Source organism: Gadus chalcogrammus, chromosome 8 (assembly GCF_026213295.1).
Source record: "Gadus chalcogrammus isolate NIFS_2021 chromosome 8, NIFS_Gcha_1.0, whole genome shotgun sequence".
NCBI lineage: Eukaryota > Metazoa > Chordata > Actinopteri > Gadiformes > Gadidae > Gadus > Gadus chalcogrammus.
The window spans coordinates 17296021-17312191 of record NC_079419.1 but is presented as its reverse complement, the minus strand read 5'-3'; the positions used below and the strand labels follow the sequence as shown (position 1 = coordinate 17312191).

Genomic DNA, 16171 nt, shown 5'->3' with positions numbered 1-16171 from the left:
TAGCATACTTGTGTTGCTGTCTTAAGTTTTATTTGTAAAGATGGCAATAGAAAAAGGCCTTCATATTTTGCTTTTAATATAAATAAGCCACAATTAGATCGCAGGAGTGTAATGTCTGGTATTATCCTTCATGCGGTGTTGAGCAGCATGTATACTTGCATTTCCAACACTATAGGGAATACTTCTGCATTCTAATATATTTGTCATAGTTTACTAAGCGGGCAACTGAATTGGATGCCTACGGGAATATTTGAATGTGGATCCGTCCTAAAGATTCTCTTCATGCATTTAGCAATGGCCGCTCGTAACATGACAGCTTCAACTTAATCCTCATTAAGTAGACTACTGTAACAATGCAGGAAGTCGTTGCTGCAGACGCGATTAGACGGGCTCACTATTTGGCAGGAAATGGCTCCTCTCAGCGCCGTCCAAGACACCTTTATATGCATAAAGTTCTAACTTTACTTATTACTCCGCTCTTTTATTCTCATATAACAGGCGTTGCGACCTCAGCTTTGATGAGAGAGAAAGAATGCTTTAAATAGTTAGTTCGGTGTTCACAATATCTATTCATGGTTGCTTAGACGGTTATCTAAAATATCTCCATGTCCTTTTTGCTGACACTCCAAATATATGTTTTGTTGAAATAATAATTCGATGTTTTATAATCTGAAATGGGGAGCACTAAACCCTCAAAAACCCTAAAGTAGATCTACTAAGAATGGGCCAAACTACATAAGGCGTAGAACTACACACATATCCCATTTAACTGTTTTATTAAAGTAAAAACCCCCATGACCCCATCAAATGTTAATTGTGTGGAACGTTAGTTTTTAAGCTGCACACTTTTTTTGCTTTTATATCTGCATACAAAAAATATATTTGGAAGATGCATGTAAAATACATATAGTTTGAATAAGCAACGCAAAGCATTATGCACAAATTATTAAGATTTACAAAAAGACAGTCAATCACATACATTCTGAACTGTTTATTACTTTGATCAGTGGTGCTGTAACACAAAGCAACAAATATTGATCAGGTTGTGCTTGAACAATGTGATTTTTTTGCATTTTATGTAAAATTTATAGAAAAAGGAGTATGTTGTTTTGAGATATCCAATATTAACAAGAAACATGGATAAACCTAAAGTCACTAAGCCATGCCTTTTCTTGTTATAATTGTATGGGAAGGCAAGAAAGATTTCATTTATGTAGCGATAGATAAACTGTAACAAGTAGTATGAACTAGTAGTAAACAGTAATCACAATTTAGTGAAGAAATTCTTAAACCGAACAAATGTGTGCCACCAGGGATTTGAGTATCAATGGGTAGAACTGAAGTAAATCATTTCCAAGAAAGGACAGTATGTAAAAGGTTAATCGTTAAAAGGCTTAAATTAAGCAAACTTTAGTAAAATACTTCATGACCGATTGTATTTATCCAGGAGATATGTACACATGCACCACACTCGAGACAACACAGGTAAAAAGAGTCAACAGGCTTAAAAGAGCAACTGGCAATAAAATGAAAAACCTGAAATTGTCTCAAAACTTTGTCCTACTAACAGCTATCAAGCCATATAGCATGTGATAGGCCTACGTATATCTACTGCTGGACATGGTGAGCGATGGCCTCACCAAGCATGTCTACTCTATTACATGAGCAGCTCTATTATAATAGAGTTGCATTAATGATGGTCTGCGAGACATGGAATACTTCATCATTCCACGGATTTATCATCACATTCTTTCCTCAAAAGTGATCAAAGAAACATACTAAATACACTTTAGATGTTTTGTAGGAGGGTCTATAGAGACTTGGTAACGATAGCAATATAGCCATTGTTATTGCTGTTCTGAGTATCAGGACATAGGGGGGTGTGGGGGGGGGGAGAGGGAAGGGAAACCTTGTTTTTCCAATTCACGTGGAAATCCCATCTGAGCCCATCCAATCACGGGTTCCGATGTCACGTATTTACATCGGATAACTTAATTGATTTTGGTCGGACAGACTACTCAATGGTCACGCCATAACTAGGGAATTTAAAAAGGACAGTATTTGTTAGAGTCACTGTACAGTAACAGTATCTTGAGGTGCCAGGCAGTGTGAAAGATAACAAAACCATTCAAATCATGCCCAAGATTATAATTGGGCTGTATGCAAAACCTTGCATGCTCAGTTTCAAATCTAGCACTAGTGACGTAATGCACCCCCTTGTTTTATATAAACTTGGGTCAACGGGAGACCATTAATAAAAATCCCCCTCTTTGTCCAATGTCTGTCCAACTCCAAGTATGGAGTCAGATTAACCTTCTTATTCTGCCTCACTTGCCCCCCGGCCCGATTGCATTGCCAGGCCTCCTTGACGTTCTCAGAGCAGGCTGGTGAGGCCCGTGGTGGGTCCATTCTGCGGCTGCAGCTGCACCGGTGGAAGGCCTTCCGTCCACTGAAACAGAAGACACACTGTTTACCAAAGGAAAAGGGACACTCAATTGTCTAGACTCCATTAGTAGGAAGGTTGGTTTTCAGATAAAGTACAAAAAAACAAGGTTACAACCAGCCGCTCTCTACAGGCAATGGGTATAATGATATAAACGACTGCACAAGCCCTGGTTCTCTGCTCTACGATACAATGACACCACGGTAAGTGAGCTGGAAGGCAAACCACTGTCATTGTCGGCCAACCCACATAAGATACCTTACATAGGTGCTCTGGAAGTTACATTTACAATATTTACATGCTTACATAAAATATATAAACTCTTTAAACCGTGTGATTTCACTGTGCCATCCACTTTCAACCACCGACAAAGCTACACACAGAGACAGAGAGAGCTGAGCAAGGTAAACGATGGATTGGGTGGTGCTTACTCCGATGAGGTTGTGCTCTGGGAGGCTGCAGGCCGCCATGTGATCCTGCAGGAGCTGCTGGGAGAAGGTCTGGTGCATCTGGGCTGCCTCGTGGGCGTCGATGGTGTTCCCACAGGACTTGTTGAGATCTACGGGGGGGGGGGGGAGCCGTGTCAGCGGGCGGGGCGGTGAGACCGACACTTTTAGGAGTCTGAGCCTGCCGTCGGAGCAGCGGATCCTACCTTTGAGGAGAGCCGAGGACCAGAGCTGCACCGACATGTCCGGGATCTTGCTGGCCAACTGCATGGCGGGAACCACCATATTGCTGCTTTCCTGTTGGAGAAAAAAAACACAGGCGGCAGACTGTTTGGATCAGGCACACGCACTCAAACATACACACACACACACACACGCCTTAAGATGCGATTCAAATAATAGTCCCCGTTTACCCTGTGGTTCCCTAGAACAAAGAAGATGTGGCCCAGGAGCACCAGAGAGCAGGCCGTCAGCCGGTTGAGGTCCTCTGCATTCGACATCTTCAGGGTCTCCCGCAGGAACCTCCTGTTGGTGCAGACGTACGACCGCGTCACACTGTGTGTCTGCCATCGTGATAACCAGACCATCTGTGTTAAGGGGCATGCGACAATGCGATCAGAGCACAGTCTTACTTGGCCTCGTTGTAGCGCCCCTCGAAGAAGGAGAAGAGCCCTCTGATGTAGAAGGCTGCCGCTCGCAGACAGTGAGAGCTGCAGAGAAGACACACGTTAGTGGAGAGCCGGAGGAGCGACACTCACACACCAAGTGATAGGACCATGGATCTGGGGTGGAGTCCTGCTTTACCTAACGGGAAAGTTTTGGTCCGGATTAATGCGCTCCAGAAGACTGTACAGCTGTGAACAGAAAAAGGGCCAATAAGAACAGAGTATATGATCACAGAACACACACACACACACACACACACACACACACACACACACACACACACACACACACACACACACACACACACACACACACACACACACACACACACACACACACACACACACACACACACACACACACACACACACACACACACACACACACCTCTTGCTGCCGGTTCCCTTCCCGGATGTAGACGCTGGCTAGGTTGGTCACGATGAAGGTCCAAAGCTCCTGGTGCGTTGTCATCTAGGAGAGAAGACGGACGTCTACTTAATATATGCAAGACCTACTAAGAATGGGTGTGATCTTGCATCCATTCTTAGTAGCTCACCTCAGTGTGTGACAGAGGTCTCATAGAGTTCCCCTAAATGCACAGTGTGCTTGTTCATCCGCGGTGAATATTTCACACACATAACTCACCTGAAGAGCAGCTGTGAACTGGGCCTCGGCGTTGTCCATGCAGTTCACGGAGATGCAATAGAGACCCTGCCGAGAAAAACGTACAGGAAGTAAGTTCCCAAATAGTTATAGCGTCAGGCCGCTGCCCGCAAGGAGACTTTGAATGTCAAAGCCGTCCACGGTAAATGCACTACATGACTGGTCTTGACGATCAGTCCAGCCTGGCCCTCGGGTCGCTGGTCCACGCTAAGAGACCCTGACATGCGGGGGGTGGGGGGGGGTACACACGTGAAGACTCTACTGCCAGATAATCAGAGTCTTCTCCGAGAACTCACCAAATCTCATTGCTCCCCGTAGCCCTTCCGCTTACGTAAACGGGAGGTCTGCGAGGTGTATTTTTGCCCAGTAGCAGCTGGAATTATCGTCACCTCTCTAATTAAAGTCAATTCCACTGAAACAAATGTTTCAACCCTGGATTCTTGCAGGTTGGAAAATATGACGGCTCCGGTAAATAGTTAGGCAGTAGTTTTCAAATTACAAGGAAGAAAATGATGGTTTTACGTGGGATTGTCAACATTGAATCCCGATATCTGAGTCATCCGTAGCGAAGTTTGTTCTAATTGGCTGTTGCCACTGTAATCACAGATTTTATTCTCAGTCTCACTCAATTTACACAAGTCGGGCCTGAAAATATTGAACATGGTTGAAAAAGGTCTCTGCCCACGAAACTCGACGTGGGCAGCAAAATGGCGTGACTTGAGACCCCCAAACTACACGATCATCAAAGCTGACCTCAGCCCCCATCCCCCTCTCCTCCCTGAAGTGGGGGTTGACGCCAAGTGGGTAGGGGCCTTTAATGTCTACGGCTGCCCTAAATGCATAATCTTCTGTCCAGCTGACTTGGGAACATGACCTTAATATATCTTTCACTACTACTCAGTGGAATTCAATTTAAGAGGCCAGCTTTGAGCTCTTTTAAATGTGTGAGAATTAGGATTATACACTCAACGATTCGGAGTAAAGCATATATTAACTTGCAAACTGTAATTAGTCTGGAATTCCAAAGGGCGTCACCAACGGGGAGAGACCAGAATGCCTCTGGACGTTATTGAATAGGCCTACCACCCATCATAGCAAAAACTGGGTGACGCAGCAGCGAGTGGTGAAAAAACATACTTCTTCTCAACAAAAGCACAGTCGTCGGTTCTTCTTTAAGTGAAAATATACCGTTGAGCTTGTTTCATATTGTCTCGATACCATGATTAGCAGACAGTTCTGCGGCAGCTATCTCTGTTGTGGTTTTATGGCCTCTACGGCTTATCTTCTAAAATAAAACTGATATTTAACTGGAGGGAGCGCTAAGCAGCCTGCTTCTCTTGGGATATGGGATGGAGGAATACCTGGATAGCTGAACATGGGAACAGCCTTTCTGTTAGAGGACTTTGATAAGGGCCGGGAGGGCCACCTGGGCAGTGTCCACTTAGTAGTTAATAATACAACTAGAGCTGTCAAGCGATTAAAATATTTAATCGTGATTAATCGCATTAATGTCATAGTTAACTCACGATTAATCGCGATTATTATTATTCTATGCTAATTATTTTTAGTTATTTTTCTATGCTAAATATCCCTTGATTTTTTTGTCCCATAATTTTTCTCATTTTAATTCTCTTATCAACATGGTGAAGTGCATCGGCTTGCCTTGTGCAAATGATTTTTTATTGATAACAACATTGGCATATACTGATCAAAACAGGGCGATACAAAAAAAGAGCCTATAGTGCAATTAAACGAGTGCTTTGAACAAATGTCACTTGAACATAGCAGTCAGGCTACTGCTTCTTTGTTTTGAGCCAAAGAATTATTATTATTATTATTATTATTTTATTTTTTTTTATAAAATAATTGCGTTAATCATGCGATAATTTTTTTACCGCCGTTAAAATTGGTTTGCGTTAACGCCGTTAATAACGCGTTTAACTGACAGTTCTAAATACAACCCTTCTGTCCTACTTCTCTCATTTGTCTTTCATTTCTGGCTTTGTGCGGCCTGCAGTAATACCCATGCTCATTTTCAAGCTTGTATGAAAAATGTTAAGCGGGGTAAATAATGAACCAAAAAAATATATCCTGTTGAGGGATTTGGGCGACACCCTCCCCACCATCAGCTTTTTATTTTTGTTATGCATTGTTGTCTTGTTCATTTCCTTGTTAATGTGCATTTTGTATCATGGTGAAAATCAATAAAACTCTTCATAACAACAAACATGAAGGTCGTGGCGGTTTTTAAAAGGATTGTAATTCTGAAGTGTTTCGGTAAAGTACAGTTTCCTTGCACTTACCAGGAGCGTATGAAGCTGGGCAGCGTGGTTAGTGAAGAGCCGAGACGACTGGTGGAACAGCTGGCATACCTGGGAGATCTACACAAAGACCAGTGACAACACAACTCGGTTAACCTATCGTTGAACTAGCAAGGCTTGTACAATTCAAAATATCTGCCGTTGCAGATATCGGCTTTAACCCAAATCCAGCATGAAAACATTGACAACTATTTCATAGCTTTATTTCTGTTTTGGTAGTTAGGCAGTAGGGCTGAACGAATAATCTAATTCAAACCGATTTTGCAATGGAATAGAACGCAATTTTCCAATCGCAAATGGCTGCGATAAAAATAAAATAAAGTGTTATTTTTAATGTTGAATCAATCATAGGATACACAGGGCTACAGTACACGTGACATGAGATTGAGAAAACAACTGGCAACGCTATAGTTTGATTTGTTGAAAAAGAACATGTTAACATATTACATGTTTATTACCACAACTTGGAGATAATTACATATAGTGGTAGAGACACGTTTGTTATTTTTAATAGTTCTACACTTTAGTTTGTTTGATTTTTGACTGTTACTAAGATCATTAAGATTCGTATATATATTTTCCTTTTCTAATATAACTGTGTCCAATTTTGTGTTGGTCATGATTTATTGATTGTTTTTAGTGTATAATACAGAAGAAATGGAACTTTAAAAATAAAAATCGCATACTAAATTGCAATCGCAATACTGGTAAAAAAAAAAAAATACGCATTTCTATGGAAGCATATAAGTAGCAAAATTCAAATGGCAATGCAATTTGCAATTCAATAATAACTCATTTCATTATGCAATTGACAATTCATTATGCAATTTAATAATTTAATTTGTAAATACGTTATTCAAAGTGTATTTTAATATGCAAAGTGACAATGAAATCCTCAATGAAATTTGCAAAAGTTATAAAAATAAAAAATAGAATAACATTGTCAAACTTTTTGAGTTCCTTTATTCAAATTGAAAAGCTATAGCGTCCCCGTGATTGCAATGCAATTCGCCACGCTCCGTGTGTTGCGAAATTGAAATTACATTTCAATCCGCAGACTGCTTTGCAAAAGATTTTGCAAAATCGTTGCGTTGTCCTGCTTACTACAGTGAGGGTTTCAGTGCGCCCTAACAATGAATCCCCCGCCCCGTCCTTTGTCCGTTCTATTTGGGAACATGTGTGGTGGCACACTCGATTCTCGAGCTCGCTGCTTTGCTTAGAGACGATCCAGAGCAAGAGATTACACCACATCAGGCGACCGAAAGGATAGCGAAAGAGCGAATCGCATAATTTTTGGCTGAGTTGTAGGCAGTGGAGGGAAGCACAACATTAGGTTTTGAATAAGTGGTGTAATGGCCTCTTCTTTTTGGAAAATGAGACAAATACCATGGTCTATATCTATAATAACATGGAAAGTTGGGTCACAAGTTGATCTGGCTGCCTCCTGCTCTTAGGAAGAAGACTAGTTGTGCTTTTTAGTACTGCAGATGACAAAGTCTCTGTGGCTCAACAGCACAGTGGAATGGAATCTCAACTTGATATATTTCCCCCCGAAAATTGTAGGAGCTCGAATCCCATATTAATTATAAAAAAACACACATTTTCCATTTATTTTAGCTTAAGATCGTTCTACGTGACAAGTTTCCTCCAATTACTCTCCAAATACGAATGAGATGGGTATGTTTCTGGCATTTTATTGAAAACAAATCAAAGAGGCATTCGCAAGGACAGCTACGAGTCTTTTCCCGATTTCCAACAGCTGCCGTAAGCACGACAACAAGCGACGCATTCGGCTGATGGTCACCAGTTAACACGGTCACTAGTTGAACTGAAACAGCGGTTTGCGCGCCATTCTTCGGTGCGATCCGGTGCAGGCATGCTGGTCGCTGTCTCGGACCCTGCACCCCGCTGCTCCACTAGAGCTGCAGCGGCCATTCACGTTATTACTATATACGTCAACCCAGTCAAACCTGGCACAATGCTAGGCCTAGAATAGAAAGTGCCAAGTGTGGATGATCAGCTGGTCTGACGAGGAAGTGACGTAGTTCCCGCCCAGACGCGATTGGCTGATACGTTTTGCAAAATCTTTTGCAAAACGCTTTGCAAAGCTTTTTGCGGATTGAAATGTAATTTCAATTTCGCAACACATGGAGCGAGGCGAAGGGCATTGCAATCAGGGGGACACTATAGCTTTCAATTTGAATAAAGGAACTAATTTTTGCAAATTTAATTGAGGGTTTCAGTCAAATTCACTTTGAATAACGTATTTACAAATGACATTATTAAATTGCATAATGAATTGTCAATAGCATAATGTAATGACTTATTGAATTGCAGATTGCATTGCCATTTTAATTTTGCAACATAAATGCTTCCATACATTTCGATTATTTTCCCAAATCATTAGCCCTAGAAAAAAGTGCACAATTTCATTGGTATCAAACACCAAAAATATGAGGGGTATTAAATGAGCCCTTATTTTTCGTGAAACTGCCATAATCTACTTTTTCAATTAGACTAATCCAGGATGTTGTCTCTGGGTCATAAGGTCACCTAATAGACACTACAATGGGCCACCAGAAACCCACATTTTGTCTTTATCTCTTTCCCCCTCTCAAAATGAAAAAACAAACAACTTAAAATCCAACAAAGCAATAATTTCTAAATACAGTGGCCAGGTCGTAAAAGTGCAATTGTGTTGTTGTTTTTTTAGACACAGCTGGGGCAGGGGGTTAACTACCGGTAAATGTTTTTCTGTGTTTAAGTTAGTCAGAAAATCGACTAATACTGCTTTAACCTCTCAACCAACCAAACAACAATGGTAGGACCACCCACCTCTTGCAAAGCTGTAGCCTTGTGTCCCGTTACCAGCCGACACATGATGATGTGCTCCAGGAGAATGACTTGAAACGTTGGCAGGATGGGACTGCTGTCCAGCACTGGAACACAATGCATCCAAAACATCACAACGCTACACATAACAACACTATACCTCCAAATCATAAAACTACACACCAACATCACAACACCTCTACATCACAATGCAAAACACCAACATCATAACCCTACACACAAACATCACAACACAACACATCCCAACCCTACACACCATCAAAACCCTACACACCAACATCACAACACCTCCACATCACAATACAACACAACACATCCCAACCCTACACACCAACATCCCAACACCTCCACATCACAACACTACACAGCAGCATCCCAACGTTACACATCCACATGTCACACAACGCTACTACACATCAACATCACAACACTACGAATCAACATCAAATCTCTACACACCGCAACACCGTCACTATTCCACCTTGGGATGGAGAGCAGCTGTGAGAAGAGAACCACCTACTTTTCAGCTTCTCCAGCTGCATCAATGCTTTGTCTGTGTATTTCTGGGCCTTTTCCAAGTAACCGGCCTGCATGGAGTGCATTACGGTGACCTGACAGAAAAATACACAAAGACAACATAAAGACAAGGAAATACCTGTAAAGCAAATAGAACATGATCTCACACCTCTTATATCAGTTTTATGAGAGGGGTGTGTGTGCGTGCGCGTGTGTGTGTGTGTGTGTGTGTGTGTGTGTGTGTGTGTGTGTGTGTGTGTGTGTGTGTGTGTGTGTGTGTGTGTGTGTGTGTGTGTGTGTGTGTGTGTGTGTGTGTGTGTGTGTGTGTGTGCACAAACCCACCAGGTACACCAGCACACACATGTGTTCCTTGGGCAGCCAGTGGAAGAGGTCGGCCGAGTTGCTGGGCAGGATTTCGTCGTCGTGCAGCGTGGAGATGGTCTGGATGCACTGCTGCAACTGCTTCAGGCAAGGCTTCACACTCTTGATCTAACACAAACATACAAGGAGGATGATGCTTTGCATTATAAAGACAGAAAACCAACAAGGAGGTTTATCTAATAATGAATAGCTAACGACGAAACCATACCTTAAAAAACAACGTTAATAGGGTTCGGATCTCTCAATAAAGCCACTACACCTTCCTTGAAAAGATTCCCCGATGAGCGAACATATATACAGGGCACTTCAATCCATACTTCAAAATAAAAGTATGCCCAAACCAACTGGGAATCGTCACCGCACCTGTCCGGCATCCAGGTAATGTGTGACCTGCAGCACCAGGAAGAAGACCCTGAGGGACTCCTTCTGGATGGGGTTTCCGTGCCAGTTCTCCACGATAGTACTGCACAGGGTGAGCAGAGGGTGCACCTCGCTCAGCTTGCGCTCCATCAGAAGCAGCTGGAACCAAAGCGACGTGGATTCAAAAGCAATGAGCGCAAAATATATTTCTAAATATTTTGAATGTAAAATATATATTTTTAACCTTACCATTCCTTTACTCAATAAGAAAAGTGCTCTGCAACAGAAAAAAAAAGTTTAAAAAAAGATATATATTTTTTTTTAAATGTTGGAAGAATACACAAATGGTTCATATTTTAAAGGGTTGTGGTAATGATCGGCTGACCTGGTGTATTCCGAGCCTACGACCCTTGCATATTCCGCTCCTACCCCTAGAAGGTCGCATGCGGACACCAGGTCTTTCTCTAGGGTGTGCAGTTGCTGCAGGAGAGAGAGAGAGAGAAACGGTACAAAATACATACAAAGTTACCACAGGTGTCCACAATTATATCAGACAGGAGCCTGTGATATGGGACTATTGTTGTCTTACGGCGAGTTGGAACAGCAGTCTGCAGTGCCAGTAGGGCGTCTGCTGAGAGATCTGGATGGCCTTGCGCAGCAGTGGCTTGGCCGAGTCCACCAGGTTCTGTGACCAGAGTGGGACAGGTGAGGTTCAATATGGCAGGGGAAAACATGAGTTTAAGGACAGACCATTTGTAGATGGTTTTGTCCTTTCTATTGGTGGAGTCCAGTGATCCGTATTGCCTACTCGGAGAAGGAGCAGTTGAACAACTTTTGTTCAAACTAACGCTAAAAATAATGAGGATGAAATAATAAAGACTCATTTTGTTATTTGGACCAAAAAGGTTGTTATTTTTAAAAAAAAAAAAAAATACACCTTAATAACAAGAAGTTCATAATCTTTAATAAAAACATAGCAACATGCCATACATCCTGATCCCATGCAATTCCTCCAACGTGGTAGATAGGCCTATCCTCTGATGTTGCAAAAGATGCATGTTTAATATTGGTTGGAGAATAGATATTATGTACATACCTGCTGACAGTATAGCTCTGACAGAAGACTTGCTGCTTCGAATTGGACATCTTCGAATTGAGGGATCTGAGAGCGTTGATGAAGGACTATTGTTTTTGTTGAATAGTGTAGTTCGTGAAGATACACGCATACTTTACCTCTCACATTTTGAAAATTGAAAAGGATACTTGTTGGGAGATGAACCACTGTTGGGGAAAAAGAGAAACGGCTTGATTTTAAATTATATTTAAAAAAAAAGAAGCTGATCACAGTGGTCTTCGCAGAATCAACCCCGTGATAGTAAGTTTGACAAATGTCTGTTTTTGCCTGTGCTATTGACATAGATTCAGTGCGTAGTGGGCAATGGTGCGGGAGTGTTTTATCCAGCTTTCTCTGATCTGCTGATCTCCTTACCGCTTTCTCTAGATGAGTCCTGGCCAGTTCGATGTTCTTGGTGTGTTGATACAACACCGAGCCGAGCTGGAGATGTGTCCGGGCCTCTATCCTCTGGGTCGGTTTGAACTGAAACACGGCTTTCAAACAATGGACACATAAACGAATCTTAGGCGGACTCGACGTGCGAAAGTGCTCTGCAAATCCTAGTAGGGCCAGGTACCAGGACTCCGGGGCTTCTGTGGCTGTCGCCATTTTAATGGTCTGACAACAAAACAACAACAAACCTTGAGGAAAATGGTTAAATTTTTTGTCGAGGTCGTCTGTTAGCCGGGCATATCCGGTCCAGTATTTTCAGAATTAAAGCCAATATTAATGCCACCAACCATGCTTAATATACAATATTTATAACCAAATTGAGATTTATCTAATATTGAGATCAGCGATACTGTTATTTGACTGGTTTATCTAGTATAAAATGAAAAAAATGGAATTGCATGTAATGGTTGTGGAACGTTTTGATCGAATAATAGGAAGCCGGACATATTTGAAAGCGGGACATATGTACGGCACTTGATATTCAGGAAACGCAACTGCGTGTATTCCCCATGGTGTATATTCACACCCATGTTACGAGTTATCTGTCTTAGCTAGGTAGTATGGGGACAACCGACTCCGCTTATGACAGATGTTCTGACTTATTTTGGGTTATTCTATTCGGATCGTTGCTATCCCCCCGTTATTACAGTTTAACCCGAGCTGTAATGAGCAGAGCTGAACACCGATAACTTTATATTCTGGCCTTTCATATCTTGCGCCAATATCTTAACTGGCGGCGCCAACGTTTACTCGAAGTCATTGTTACTGCCAGGTTTGAGGTCCACTGTTTGTGGTGTATAACATCGGTGAACATTCTCACCAGGTTAAAATAACAGTCTAAAATATAACTAAACGCTGTGACCATGGCAAGACGTAGGATCACACAGGAAACCTTCGATGCGGTGGTCAAAGAAAACATGGATGATTTCGAGATGGATCCTGATGATGCTTTGAAGGATGCTGTGGAGCAGTTTGATTCTCAAGGTAACGTTTTAACAAGCAACTCACTCACTCACTCACACAGTGACACACGCTCATCTTTCCATGGTCTACTCTACATGTTGATCTTAATACCACCATCATCTAAATGAGTTGTCTGCTAGATTGTGTCAGTGAGGTTTATCTCAGTTGTTGTTCTTTTGCGTACTCTCGATGGAAGTTAATCAATGTTATTAACAATATAAGCAGAAAGTAAATTATAGGTTTTCATTTGTAAGCCAATATTTCTACTATGAATGCAGGTGTGGATCTCACCTGCATTGTCAAAGCTGTACCAGTTACATCTGAAGACAAACAAGGGGACCAAATGCAAGTTCACGAAGTCTTACAGGTGAGTCTGGAATAGGTTATTCAGAAGATTGTGTGCGCACTACTAAAATACCCAAATAAAATGCCAAATACCTTCATCCGTCAATTCATCCCTTTATTTTCTCTTAAAGGCACTGGACGCCTTAAAAAACACTGGTGACATAACAACCATTACCGCAGAGAGCGAGATCATTTCCGACCTAAAACGCTTCACAGAGCAGTGTTCCATTGGATTTGCCCAGCGGCACCTGGCTTCTACGAAAGATGCATATCCTGTCATCCTTTCCTGCTGCAAAAGGAGTTTAGAGGACAAGGAAGGTGTAATAGCTTCTCTCTCTGCCCTGTCTGCACTGACCAATGGACAGCCGGACTTGTTAAACGCAGAGGGTCAAACCCTTCTCATACTGATCCTAAACAAGTATCGAGAAGACCCCGCCGTTACGTCTATTGGCTTTCGCACAATACGTCACTGCTGCTTGAAGCATGAGCAGAACAGGCAAGATTTGGTGAAAGGGGGAGTGCTTCCTCTGCTTACCGGCGCCATCAGCCGTAACACAGAATGCGGCGAGCTGGTCAAAGAGGCCTGCGCCACTCTCCGGTACATGACCTTCGATGATGATATCAGAGTTGCGTTCGGGAACGCCCACGAGCATGCCAAGATGATTGTTCAGGACCACAACGCATTGAAGATCATAACTGCAGCTGCTAAAGGTAGAATTTTAATGAAGGATGACACAAAACTTTTGGTAACCTCCTTATTGGATTTGATATTATAATTTGATATGAATCATGTATTTGCTATTTTGTTTACTTGCAGCTCATGTGGATAATTTCTCTGTGCTGAGTGAATTGTGCGCTACTTTGTCCCGACTGGCTGTGAGGAATGAATATTGTCAAGACATCTGTGATTTGGGAGGACTAAAATTCATGATGACTCTGCTTGTAGACAGCTATGAGTCCCAGGTAGCTTACCCAAATGGATACTTCTCAACACAATTTCTATATCTTAGAAATCCCAATTCCCTTAACGCTTGAATGTTTTTCCCTCTCTTTTAGGAGCTGGTCCGTCAGGTTTTCTGCGCGTTAAAGGCAATCGCCGGGAACGACGATGTCAAAGACGCCGTGGTGAACGCGGGTGGAGTCCCGCTCATCGTCATCGCCATGAACAGACATATGGGCAACCCACATGTGAGTACATTGTCATGCAGAAGTATCTGGTGGAAAACAATGTGAAATCGAACAACCGCTTAAAATCATGTTTCTCCATGGTAGGTGTGTGAGCAGGGCAGTGCCTGTCTCTCGGTCCTGGCCTTGCGTAAGCCCAAAAACTGCACAGTCATCATGGAGAACGGAGGTACTCTTGCAGCGGTCCAGTGTATGAGGACGCACCCGGATGTGGTTAATGTGCAGGTACCATAAGAGCAACCATAATCTAATGCATTTCCTTTTAGGCATTCTGCCTGACACCAAACTACCCTGATGTCTCCTTGATTTCCTCCCAACAGAGACAGGCGTGTATGCTTTTGAGGAACCTGGTGAGCAGCATGGAACACTTCTGCCAACCCATCCTGGCGATGGGTGCCCAGCCGCTGATAGCCCAGGCGCTGCAGACCCACGGAGACCTCGGGGATGTGTTCAAAGCGGCCCTCCGAGACCTGGGCTGTGAGGTGGAGCTCAAAGAGCTGTGGACGGGCAAGAAGGGCAGCCTCACATACTGAAGAAGAGCCTTCCATGGCACTCCTGAAAGGATTATGCACCACCGCTAGAAGCCACTTAATCAAAATTAAGTAATTGTCAAGTGTGTTGAATTCCCTTCCCTGCAAAATGGTCACTCCTAATTACTAATTGTGTCATAAGCAATTGTCAACTCAATATTGTTACAAATGCTGTATTCCATTTTTTATTTTTTTGCATTAGGCTTTCACACTTTTCCCAATTGCTTAATAATATTATTGTATGTGTATGTAGAATTCGTCTCTGGATGTTTAGATGAAATTAAAGATGGTTATGCGTTCATCTCAAATTTGCCCATGGGTGTCTCCTTACTACTAATTTACCAATATTTGAGCTGATTCATTCGCATGGCTTGATTCATATTTACAGCTATGGGTTGGGTCCTTGGATTGCAGGAGCAATTCAATTTTGATTGGCAGTATTATGCGTAATGGTTATAATAAAGTGATTCAAGACATTTACTTGATTTTTCTAGAGAATTGAAACAAGTCTATCTCGCCTCCTTTTCACGCCAATCGAATGGACCTATCCAAGCTGTAGAGAGGGAAACTGACGGACTGACTCAATTTCCCACAATCCCATTGGGCTCGCCCTTGCTGTTGAGATCGGTGACAGCAGCGTAACTGGCTGCAGATAGCTAGATAACAGCATGGACTATTCTAGTCACTCAAAGTCACTGTACGAGAAATGAGTGCATGAAACACTATGGAGAAAGTGTATGTAACGGCTTGATCAATTCCTGCAAAACTCTCCATGTCCGTATTTGGGAAAGATCCAGGAATTTCCCTTTTGATGTTATACAGAATAGCTAACGCTGCGGAATTTGTAGAGTAGAGTTGGTTAGCAACTTGCTAACGAATAGGACACACCACATCATACAGCATAACTGCACCAACGAGGGTGTAATTCACGA

At 42.4% G+C, this 16171-nt stretch overlaps 2 protein-coding genes across 2 annotated transcripts; one reads left to right on the top strand and one right to left on the bottom strand.

The window, feature by feature from the left end:
- Nucleotides 1-17: 17 nt before the first annotated feature.
- On the bottom strand, nt 18-12547 carry mau2 (MAU2 sister chromatid cohesion factor). Its single transcript, XM_056596660.1, has 19 exons — nt 12139-12547; nt 11913-11930; nt 11746-11811; nt 11239-11334; nt 11035-11129; nt 10899-10926; nt 10653-10808; nt 10251-10397; nt 9913-10003; nt 9375-9478; nt 6522-6599; nt 4201-4266; nt 3943-4026; nt 3694-3743; nt 3522-3599; nt 3303-3414; nt 3096-3186; nt 2875-3002; nt 18-2449 (listed from the first exon to the last, which is right to left on the bottom strand). Exons 1-19 carry the CDS (start codon nt 12370-12372, stop codon nt 2375-2377), a joined length of 1797 nt encoding a protein of 598 aa, XP_056452635.1. The 5' UTR covers nt 12373-12547; the 3' UTR covers nt 18-2374.
- Nucleotides 12078-15256, top strand: armc6 (armadillo repeat containing 6). Its single transcript, XM_056596664.1, has 7 exons — nt 12078-13200; nt 13458-13546; nt 13656-14235; nt 14342-14487; nt 14581-14712; nt 14797-14934; nt 15030-15256. The coding sequence occupies exons 1-7, from the start codon at nt 13080-13082 to the stop codon at nt 15240-15242; spliced, it is 1419 nt and encodes a 472-aa protein (XP_056452639.1). The 5' UTR covers nt 12078-13079; the 3' UTR covers nt 15243-15256.
- Nucleotides 15257-16171: the final 915 nt, after the last annotated feature.